We start from the raw sequence: 12,311 nt of genomic DNA on the forward strand, positions 1-12,311 counted from the left end.
ATGTGGCTTTCCAGCTCAGGTAACTCTCTGGCTTATCATCAAATTTAGTCAGTCCTCCAGTTACTAACTGACTCTTTGCTAAGAATCTGGCAAGATCACTGATTGTACTGACGGCATTATTTGAACCTGTCCTCCGCTGTGGTTTTAACAGGTTGTGAGAGGCTTGTTGCATTTCATCTTTTTGCTGCGGTCGCTTGGTGCCATCTGGTGGCCGATTCAGGTAGTGATTTGGTTCTTGTTTGGCATACAAAGGTGTGTACATTCGTGATTGTTTGAATTGCTCCTCTTGACATGTCATTTCATGTTGAAATGTATTTCTGTTTTCCTGAGCCAGATCAGTGTTGCTGTGTTTGTTTATGTATTCACTCACTTTTTCTTCTGTAGTTGTTTGTAGCGGTAAGAAAGAAGCTCAGCTCTTCACCTTGCCCTGGAATGGCATACTGAGCAGCAGCAGACTCCATCACCTCCGCTTTAGCCACGGCTGCATCTGCTTCTTTCTGAAGATTGAGTAAATCAAGAGTTGCCTCTAACTGTGCCTTTTCCACTTTAATATACATCTCTTTCTCAGTATATGCTAATCTGGCTTTTGTGGCTTGAGCTTCTGCATGCGCGCGTGCTGCAGCCATGCTGGCTCTGGTTGATGCTGACGACTTTGAAGATCCTGTTGATGATCTAACAGTAATTTTTCCTGACAACCTTGAGGACTTTGCTGATGTAACGGGTATACAGTATATTATTGTGATTATTTTTGGGAGACTTTTATTTTGACAGATGGACTGGTTTTACGTGTGTTGCGAGAGGATGCGAAGAAGAGGGCGGTGCACGAGAGTGTCCCAAACAGAAGTGAGTGTCGTGTCGTGTCGTGCTCGAGAAGTTCGGTTGATAAAGTTGCTTTAATAGTGCTGTATCAGAGCTGTAGTCGAATAAAAGACTACATCACCTAGTGTTTTTGCGAACTGTGACCCACATTTCGCAGTTGAGGATTTTGTTTTGTGTCGTTTTTGCTTCGTGGGCCGCATCAGCTGCCGGAGTGACGCAGTAACTTTATTACGGCTACAACGACAGCGTCGAGTGTATAATATGTGTTTTTTGTTTGAATTGTGACGTTTGAAGAGATCCGATCACTTTTGCCTGAGTATTGCGCTCATTACGTTTTGATGGTGAAAAAGCGTTATTGAAACAGACTAATCACACATTTTTTTCGTGTTCAACGTTTTTTTCGTCTTTGCACGTGAGACAGAGACTGCTGTATGTTGCAGTTAACGCAGAGAGATTTGTTTTTGGAAGTTAAGGATTTCTCACTCTTAACGACATCTCAGTTTGATTCATTGTTTGATATACCCAACTTCCCGGATATTTCGTTGGGCTTGAGTGAGTCAACTACACTACTAAAGTTAATTTCAACGCACGCTACGTCGAGACAACACATTTCCACTCATCGTTCCACAGACTGGTATTTCCAATTTACTCTTTGTCAATATTGTGATTTGTTGGACAGTAAGTTGAGTATTGCTGAACGACAGAACATAAAGTGATCTGTGAGTGATTTGTCGTTCAAATGTGAAATTTCATTGTGTATGCCATTGTTTTTTTTTCAAACTTGATTTTGTTGAAATTAACAGATTGAACAGTGAGGTCTCATTCTAAGTGGAATTCATGAGGAATTTTAAGTGTTTCCCTTCTTGAAGTGCTACTGGGATTTGTAACTTTAAAAGGAAAATAGTTCCTACTGTTATATTGAGAGTGGTTATGTTATAGTGGGTGTGAAAGAATCACACATACTGCAACTTTTTCTCTTTCTATTATTTTATTTCAGTGCCCAACTAGAAGTAATCTTTGTTTCAGAGAAAAATAAGAAGAAAATAGATTTGTTCCATTTTTGTTTACTTACCTGCAGTGAAACCTTTTTGTTGAGGGCTGTCAGGGCGTAGGGGCGTCTCACCTATCTTATTAGACTCGGGAAGGGAGGGATGTGTAAAACTGTATCTCACATACACCTTTACTTCAGGAAGCCATTTCGTGACATTACTCTAACTGAAGCCTGTCCTTGCCGGTCTGAAGTGATACGTATCAATAAGGTAGGAGATAACGTACATGCATAAGCGTGTAAAGGGACTAAAAGCACTAAGGGCAGGGACTAAGATCCTTACGTTACTCAGTCCTCCAGGGCAGCCCTAACTAATTCCCCTACCAGGTGGGTCTAAATACCCCGTTACACTGCGTTAGAGGAGCGCAACAATTTGATGTCCTCGTTGTTTTGGGTTTCAGCTTCTGTTTTTTCCATTATGATGGCTGAGTACGACTGCAGAAGTTGAATGTATTTTACTCAATTCCAGTAGTTTATTGTGCTCACTCGCAGAGTGTTATGATTTTACTGTACCGTTGCACCCAATGTGACCCTGTGTCCTATATTGAGATTCACAGCCAGCTAAACTCTCTCTTGCATCACTTCCTCCAAGGAACAGACAGTTGTTGTATTTGACCAGGATTTAATGCAAAAAAAGTGTAAAACTAAAAGATGCAAACACAAAGGAGTATTCAATGACTAAAAATCACAATCAACATAAGGACACGGAAAATATATTAGCTCAAAGCCCAGTAGGAGCGATCTACACGGGTCCTCCCTCACTCACTTACCGCCCAACAACCAGCATATGAATGTTCACAGTGGATCTTAGGAAAACATAAAAAGCCCTTTACTGATGGGAAAATAGTAAAAGAGTGCATGAAGGCTGCGTGTGAAACACGTTTAGAAGGAAAATAAAGATATGAACTAAAAGAAAATATTAAACAAACCCCCCTTTCATCTGCACCAGCCTCAAGAAGAGCTGAAATGTTATCAGAGGATGATCAGTCTCAACTTGATGCTGCTATTTGTTAATCTCAGTTCAGCAGAAAACAACACATTAGTTTTCTTTTAAAGTTGTTCATGTTGAAATGAATGTATGTTCAGTGCAGGTTTAGAGATTAGGGCATTTTGCACATTTTCCTTCATTATTGTTGTCAGACATTGTAATGCCGTCGTATAGATATGAAAAGACATGTTTATTTCTTTGGTCTGTCAAAAACCATAAATTCATGTTTTTAGGTATTTAATTGTCCGGACCTCAGCTGGTAAGGAGGGTTCGTTTACTGGACCTCAAGCGATTTTAGTTGAAGACTCCTGTTCTAGAAAAACACTTGTTCTTCTCTTGCCACCCAGTAGCTAATTACTACTACAACTATAGAACTAACGCCCTCTGGAGGACTGGATAAACTGTAATATATTAACAGCTCCACTATATACGCTTATGCCATCTAGTAGTTATTTGTGGTAACGATTAGACATGTAATACACAAATGAAACATTTACATTAGAAACATAAACGCAAAGGAAATACGAATGCATTTTAAACAGAGCTCCTAGAATCACCAATATTAGGCAACACTGGAAACAAATAGTGTGAATGAACATTTTATTGTCAAGTATGCTTACACGCACGCACACACACAAGGAATTTTGATTACAGCTTCCAGAGTACAGATTCATTAAAACGCATAAAACGAATTAAAACAAACTCACAATACTAAAGAGAAGTGAATGATATGTCTTAACGTGATTATCGTTAAGTGGAACTAATTAAGACGGAACTGTTTTCATCTGGAGATATAAATAAACGCACAGCTGAACACTAATGTACTAATGCGCTTGCACTCATTTTTTTGTTAAAATCAGACAGGTTAAGTTAACGAAGTGTGGAATAAGTGGAATAGTTTTCTTTGTTTTCTTCCACCTTTCTGTAGGTGGTTACTGTTGTACGTTTATTACTTTAGCGTGAAAAATATGGTGTGTTTGTTTACTTGTGATACTGAATTTTATACCGAATGTTTATGCTTTATTTTTTTGTGTTAGTTTGATTGATGTATGATTGTCAGTTAACCGTTATATTCTTCTTTTGGTGTTTGTTGTGATGTTACTATAACAGTTTGTTGATTGAGTCGTATAAAAGACAAATATGCAATTATTTGTCAATATTTTCAGTTCTTATGTCTGATGTTTATTATCGTTGTCTCTGTTGTCATCATGTTTGTCATTTATGACTTCTGAATAAACCCTTAGTGAGTGAAAAGAGCTTGTACGTGTGTTACTGGAGCAAGCCATGTAAAACCACATTAAAAATGCACCATATACAATTACAATAGTATGATGCACATAGAATATGTACATACGTATTTAGGTATGTGTATGTAAACTATGTTCTGTTGATCTCTTTCAGGCGAATTCACCACTTTGTCCAAAGATACTAGTAGTTTAAAGAAAAAACAGGATAAAGAGAAAAATAATCTTTGTATGACAGGGACCTTTGAATAGTATTCCAACCTGAAAAAACATTACAATGTGATGTAGGCCTGGGCGATATGGCTGAAAAAATCAGTCAATCAGACAATATCAGTCGATAACAATAATTACCACGAAAAATTGAAATCTTTATTTCTTTTTAGTTTAAGGCAGATTTTAGCTCCTGTATGAAATTTGTGAAAACCAGACACTTAACAGTGTTATTAAACTGTTTATTGCCAAAAAGCTGAACATTAAAAAAATGTGAGGTAGAATTTACAGAATAATAAAACAATCTAGATCAAACACTTTTCCCTCAACAAAATAAATATTCTCATTGAAAAATTAACAACTGTATAGTCACAGAACACACTGTGACACAACACGCATGTAACATAGATCAGACTGCAAAATTTAAAGTTTTTAAAGAAATAGACAAAAAAATATTAATTCTGGTCAGCATGCCATTTGAATAGATGGCTTGGAACTTTTGTAAACATTTTGTTTTAGCTTAGTGTAAATAAAATAAATTGATAAATAAATAAATATCAATTCTAGTCAGCTTGCCAAACTATTTATACGGATGGCTTGAAACATTGATAACTATTTATGTTTTAGCTGACAGTGCAAGCAAACTAAATAGACAAAATAATATCTTAAATGTGCAAAATAGACAGTTTTTTTGACCACAGTGTACATTTTCAAGTTTTCAACAATTACTCTACAGGTTAAGAGCAAGAAAGACAAGTCTGTCTACAGTCTCAGGTTTTAGAGCTGCCCTGTGACAGGTCACAATGTTTCCTCCCGTGCTAAAAATCCTCTCGGAGGGAGAGCTGGTGGCAGGGATGCACAAGTACCGCTGTGCTAGTTTACTCACTCTTGGAAAGGTTTTCTCATGCATCTTCCACCAATCCAGGGGTTCAGTTTCACTGTCTGCATCTGGAGCCATGAGGTAGTTTTCCAGCTCTCCCTCCACTGTCTGCATGTATGTGAGTCCTGTGTTGCTGGGGCACAGCTTCTTAAAAAAACTGCCCAGTGTCTTTCTCTGCTTTTTGGCAGGTAAAGCTGCAGCAGCTTCCCCCTCTGCCTCTTCTACTTCTGTTTGGTGTGAAGTAGATGGGCCTTGGTCTTCCTCCGTGTTCATAATCTCAGACGCTGCTCTTGTTTTGATAGTCTCTATCTTGTCTGGCTTTATGTAATGGGTCTTAAAGCGCGGATGCCATGTCAAGCAGACTGTCTGTCCCGTCGTCATCATACTTCTCATTAAGATAGTCCATGACCGTTGCCTTTATGTCCTTTGTGAGCTGTGTGTCATCATCAGAGTGTTTCAGCACCTCTGTTCTGAAGAGGTGCAACACAGGTTTAAGATAGGACACGCTCACGTATGTTTCACCTGAGAGTGAATCTGTGAACTCAAGGAGTGGCTTTATGGCCTCGTTCACTGACTCTAGCACATCCATGTCTTGCCAGGTGGGGACCAAGTGTCTGGTTTTCTTGTCAGCAGCGAGTACCTGAGAGATAGCTTTGTGCTGCTCTATCACTCTTGACACCATCTTTTGCCGTGAGCTCCACCTGGTAGGTGATTCTGTAGTAAGCTTGTGCTTGGGTAGGTTAAATTCTTCTTGAGCAGTTGCAAGGTCTCTCTTCTTTTTCCAGGAAAAAGAAGGCAGACACTACTTTTTTACACACCCCGATGGCTCGTTCCACCCTCTTGTCCTTTCCAACTTTCTCTAAGGATAAAAAGAAAGGAAAAAAAGATTTGTATACTTTTGAGAAAAGACAAAATATGACCAAAAAGTATATCTGTTCTAAATACACAAGTAAAAATAAGAATATGTTAAATAATTAGTAACACTTTACAATATGATTAATAACATGTATACATATCATAAAATATGATTAGTTGATTAGCTAATATGAAATAACACGGCTTATACAGCAGTGTTAATATACATATACATGTTAATATTAGTTTACAGAAAATATTGACAAACGTGAACAATTGTATTGCCATTAACTAATATTAATGAAGATAAATAAATGCTGAAAAATGTTATTAATCATTAAAGTGTTATCAAATGTTTTAATCTGCTGCATGCATTTTTAGTACACTAACATAATAAAACAATAATAATAACAATAAAAACAACAATAGTAATAATAATCACTAACATTAAGAACAATTCAACTATTAAAATGTATAGCTTTGATCGTTCTTTCCTTTTTATTATCATTATTACTACAGCTGTTTTGTTACTGATATACTGTAGTATAGAATTTTATGAAAGTAAAGACTAGCTAATTAAATTTACCAATAGCTGAGTGTAGGCGATGCCCAAAACACTGAAGCCGTGTCCAGTGGTTCAAGGAAGCGGCTTTTATCATATTTGAACCGCTGTCCGTTGTTATGCATACTTGACGCTCCTCACTCAGCCCCCACGAGGCAAGCGCTTCAACCATTCCTGGGGCAATAACTTCACCTGTGTGGTTTTCGGGGAAGTAAGCCGTTTGGAGGCACTTGCTCTGAAGTTTCCAGTCTTTGTCAATAAAATGAATTGTGAGGCTGAGATAAGGTTCAGATGCCCGACTAGACCACATATCGGATGTAGAGGCGAAATACGCTACATTTTGCAGCTCCTGCTCCAACTGTTCCCTACGCTCCGCATACAGCCGGGGAAGTGCAGTCACTGAAAAATGTTTCTGGCCAGGTAGCTCGTATCTGGGGTGAAGGACTTTAATAAGCTTCCTAAATCCATAATTTTCGACAGTGTGAATGGGAAGCATGTCTTTGGCAATGCAGTATGCCACTGCATTTGTGATGTCTTCGTACCGTTTACTTTTTCTGTCGTACGCCACGGCGCTGGAGAATGCTGATATTATGGTTTTCTGCTTGGAAGTTGAACTTTGAGATGGCCCTCACCCACTAACACTTGTTAGGGACTGCAATTTCTTAGTTTCTGCGTTTTCTAACGGATGATAGCCTATTGTTTCAAGTGGTGAAATAAGTTTGTGGTATTACCAGACTTTGCTGGCACATATCTTCGGCAGAGTTTGCAATGCACACTGCTCTGTGTTTTGTCGAACTGCAAATAGCCAAAGTATTTCCAAACGACTGAGATTGTGTGACCTTTCCTGTCGGCAATGTTTTCGCTGGTCGAGGCATTATCTTCGGCATCTGTCATTTTTCTTACTCCGCTCTTCGCCTGTCTCCCACGAGCTTTACTTTGCATATTCTCTTTCCGGAGCCCGGTCTGTACCACGCATGCGCAGCATTTCTTCCGCGTTGCTTACATTATTTTGAACATTTATCAAACTTTTGTTATAGTTTAATCGAAGAAAATTATATCGCAATAAATATTGTTATCGTTTTATCGCCCAGCCCTAATGTGATGGTAAAAATAGTCATTCATATGTGCTATTGTTTGTCTACCCAAAAGCATTGATATTCACAACAATAGCATTGATGTGCACAAAAAAGAGCAATACTATGAAGCTTAAAAGAATACCGAGTGTGTGTCCTGTCATTCTCTGGAGACACAACTTATTACCTTGCCACTCAGTCAGAACCATTGGAATTTAGAATAGGGATAAAGCCTTTTTCTCACAGAGATGTGAGACTTATAACCACCCAGAGTTTGGTTATCATGTTTTCTGTGTTTTTGTATGTCATATTTTTCCTGTGCTCTAGGGGAGCTAGGTAGCCTGCTCCTCAGTATTTACCCAGGTAAGGATGGGAGAAGAAGTAGGATGATTTGGTGAAAGGAAGCATGGTTTGTCTCTTTTTGATTCACCTAATATACATAGTCCAGATTGAGAAACTGTGGTTTTAAGCTCAATCAAGTAAGTAGTGTTTTTCAACATTACATAGGGTTTGCTCATGGCTAAATCGTATTTTGTCTTTCATGCTTTACACTCACTGTTTGGTTTATAAATGCCCTGCTAATACTAGTTTATATGTTTGTTTGTAGAAGGACTTTTTTTATATGCATGCACTTCATCATCAATTCATCAACTTTGTGGATTCTATGCGGCTGTTGTGTTTGGCCCAAGGTGTGTTCAGTAATCAGAGAACAGTGGTGTCAAGGACTTACTTCAGCATCTGGCGGTTTGGATTGTATGGATTAACCGTTTTCTTTGGATTACCTCACTTACGTGGACACATCATCACTGCAAGGGACAATTGAGTCTATATTACTATGTCTATATAATGTCTTTGGATAGGGTTTTGTTTATGAAAATATATTTTCCTCATCTATCAAATCTTGTATTTGATTTATTCTGTAAAAATAACCAAGTTTGGTCGGTGGGTCCCTCTCTCTAATTATCTTGTAGCTCGTCTTTCTAGGGTGTTCGTAGGAAGATTGTTACAGAATGGCGCCCAAACAGGGACCATCAGGCCAAAAAAATCATTTAACTTGAGTTTTTTTTTCTTAGGTTCTTTGTCACTTGGCTCTATCTCCGTCATCTGCAATGGATGGCAATGAAGTCGTACCGAGTGCAAGTTTCATCTCTGAGTCTTTCATTGCCAGAAGGGAACCAATGAGAGATTTGATAAACACCTTCAGTGACTTGTATATTGACTTTGATGAGGTAAGCGAAAGAGCTATGGATAATTTTCCTGAAGATGACCTTTCTTTTCCTCCACCTCCACCACTGGAACCAAGTGGAGAAACGGAACACAACCTGAATGTCCGAATCACTGCTTTGGAAAATCAGATGGCAGAAATATGTCAGATGGTGAGTGAGAAAGTTTCTTGTGACGAGTTGGTTAAGCAATGTAAAAAGATTGAAGATAGGATTGCATATCATGTTCAACGTGAGGATGAGAGAGCTAAACAGCAGGTGGAAATGTTAGTTAAGGATCTGGGTCAATCTATGTTAGGTTGCTTGAAAAGAAGAGATCAGCAACTGGAGCAAAAACTTCAAGAGTTTAAACTATTCTCATCTACTCCAAAAATCTCCAAAATTGATCCTTTAGTTAGTGATAGCGCCACACCACCTAGCAACATGACATATAACCGACCGACCAGCCATATTCATAACCAGACCAATCAGTCTGCAATTCCGTACAACCCTCCAGTAAAACTTGATTTCCCTAGTTTCAGCAATAACCTCGAAGATGACCCAGTTTCGTTCATTGAGCGTTGTGAGGAATACCTTACTGTTCGCCCCCTCACTGACGATGAAATTCTAGCCTCACTCTCAGCTGTACTGAAGGGTACCGCCAAAGATTGGTGGATGGCAGAGAGGAGAAGTGTGACTAAATGGAAGCAATTCAAGGAGAGATTCCTGCACTCGTTTTTAAGCAAAGACTACCGGGAGGTGGTAGCCAGGAAACTGATGGAAAGGAAGCAAGGTGCTAAAGAGAGTTTCAGGGACTTTGCTTTCCAATATCGTGCTTTGTGTCTACGGTGGAAAAAGGATATGTCTGAGAAGGAAATGATACAATCCATCCTCAGGAATTGCAATCCTCGACTTGCTAGTTTATTACGTGGGACTGCCAAGGACGTGGGAGAGTTAGTCAGGATAGGAACACAAATTGAAAGAGACTTTGATGAGTCTAGGAAGTATTGGAGTCAAGTCAATGGTGAGGAACAGAAAAGGAAAACATCCTCTGTTCAAGAACCTCAGCGCAAGTTACCACCGGTTGGCAATCGAATGGTGCTACTTGACCAAAGCCCAGACCATCATGCCTACAAGAACATCTCCCTTCCCATAATCATCAGAGACAGCTATATAATTGCCATAGTTGACACTGGAAGCACTTTCTCACTAATTCAACAGTCGTTGTGGAAGCAGTTAAGTCCTCGGGAAGAATGTCAACCTAGTGGAGGTCAATCATTCCTGTTGGCTAATGGCCAGAGACAAAATTCCTTGGGTAAAGTGAATTGGAGGTGTGAAATTCAAGGACAGTCTGTGTATATCACTTTCTTTATTATGCAAGATTCCAATCTAACTGTTCCAGTTATTCTAGCAATTGACTTTCTGTTGGAGTCCAGGATGGTGTTGGATTTCCACAAAGCCGAGTACAGAATGCTTGCAATACCTGAACCAAAAAGTTTTCCGTTTCTGCAGCACAATCTTCAACCCTCTACCCATTTCTATCTTGCAGTATCGGGGTCTACTTGTAATGATGAAACTCTACAACAGGTTCACAAGTTAGCCCAAGCAGCAGATGCAGATCTTACCACCCAGAAGGAGTTAAAGGATTTTATGGTACATTGGTCTACTGTGTGCACTCAGCAGATTGGTCGAACAAATTGCATCAAGCACAGCATTATAACTGTTGATGAAGTTCCCGTAAGAAAACGTCCTTACATGGTCTCTATGGAGAAGCAGAAATTCATCGATTCACAAGTACAAGAACTTTTAGACAAAGGAATCATCCAACCGTCTACTTCACCTTGGGCCTCACCGGTGGTGGTAGTTCAGAAGAAGGATGGAGATTCCAGATTCTGTATAGATTATCGAGGGCTTAATTCCAAAACACATCTGGATGCTTACCCCATGCCTCAAATACAGGATATCTTAGAGAGTCTCCATGAATCATCCATCTTCAGTACACTAGATTTAAAAAGTGGCTACTGGCAACTAGAAATGGCTAAGGACAGCATTAAGAAAACGGCTTTTTGTCACATCTACAGGGTTATACGAATTTCTGTGTCTAGCGTCCGGCCTGAAAAACGCTGCAGCATCCTTCCAGCGGTTGATGGAACAGGTACTACGGGGAGTGAGAGGAAAATGTTGCATGGTATACATTGATGATATCGTCGTATATTCAAAAACTATTCCAGAACATCTTCTGCATCTCCAACAAGTTTTCAAATGTCTCCATAAAGCAGGTCTCACACTCAATCTAAAAAAATGCAACTTAATCCAGAAATCGCTCTCATTCCTTGGACATGTCATGACACCAGAAGGAATAAAAACTGACCCAGCAAAGATTTCAGCGGTTGAATCATTTCCCATACCCCAAACCATCAAAGACGTGCAAATGTTCCTAGGTTTAGCAGGATGGTATCATCGTTTCATTCCCCAATTCTTTGAAAAAGCAGCTCCTTTACATGCCCTGAATCAGAAGAATGCCTTGTGGGAATGGACAGAGCAGTGTCAACAAGCTTTTAACACCATTAAACAAGACCTTGTACAAGCTCCAGTTTTAATCACCCCTGATTTTTCTAAATCGTTCAGAGTACAAACCGATGCCAGTGATATGGGTGTTGGAGTTGTTCTCACTTAGGAAGTGGATGGAGAAGAACATGTAATCTCCTATGCTTCTCGTTTGCTGAGAGGAGCGGAGAAAGCTTATTCCGTATCCGAGAAAGAGTGTCTGGCAGTAGTATGGGCCGTCGAGAAATGGAGACAATATCTGGAAGGACGGATGTTTGAAGTAATAACCGATCATGCAGCCTTGACCTGGGCATTTCAGCATCCAAAACCCTCCTCACGCCTCATACGATGGACCATAAGACTGCAAGGTTTTTATTTCACAGTGAGATATAGGAAAGGCCAGTGCAATGTAGTACCAGATGTGCTATCAAGAAGTCTCAACACTCCTCCAGAAATGTTACTCATTGCTACTGCAACCAAAACCATTTTTCCCCCGTGTGACCTACCAGTTGATCTATCACAAATTGCCACAGCTCAACAGCATGATGAAGTTCAAGACTTGGTCACTAAGGCAGGCAAACAGACCTTTGATGTGACTAGAGTTCATTATGTTCTCGAAAATGGCTTGCTATTTCGCAGTGTACATGATGGTAAAAAAGGTAAAAAACTTCAACTAATCATTCCATCTGCCCTAAGACAACCTTTTTTACAATATGCTCATGACAATCCACTGAGTGGTCATTTTGGAAAGCTCAAAACCTTATTTAGGCTCCTTGAGACAGTGTACTGGCCTAGCATCAGAGCAGATGTGTGGAAATGTTGTAAAGAGTGTAACACCTGCCAAAAACACAAGCCATCTATGACTAAAACATCAGGTCTCCTA

At 39.5% G+C, this 12,311-nt stretch overlaps 1 protein-coding gene across 1 annotated transcript; it reads left to right on the plus strand.

The window, feature by feature from the left end:
• The first annotated feature begins 294 nt into the window (after positions 1-294).
• LOC130564036 (uncharacterized) lies at positions 295-12,297 on the plus strand. Its single transcript, XM_057349907.1, has 2 exons — positions 295-1,453; positions 8,753-12,297. The coding sequence occupies exon 2, from the start codon at positions 8,789-8,791 to the stop codon at positions 11,078-11,080; it is 2,292 nt and encodes a 763-aa protein (XP_057205890.1). The 5' UTR covers positions 295-1,453; positions 8,753-8,788; the 3' UTR covers positions 11,081-12,297.
• The last annotated feature ends 14 nt before the right edge of the window (positions 12,298-12,311 follow it).

This window comes from Triplophysa rosa, linkage group LG13 (genome assembly GCF_024868665.1).
Source record: "Triplophysa rosa linkage group LG13, Trosa_1v2, whole genome shotgun sequence".
Classification (NCBI taxonomy): Eukaryota; Metazoa; Chordata; class Actinopteri; order Cypriniformes; family Nemacheilidae; genus Triplophysa; species Triplophysa rosa.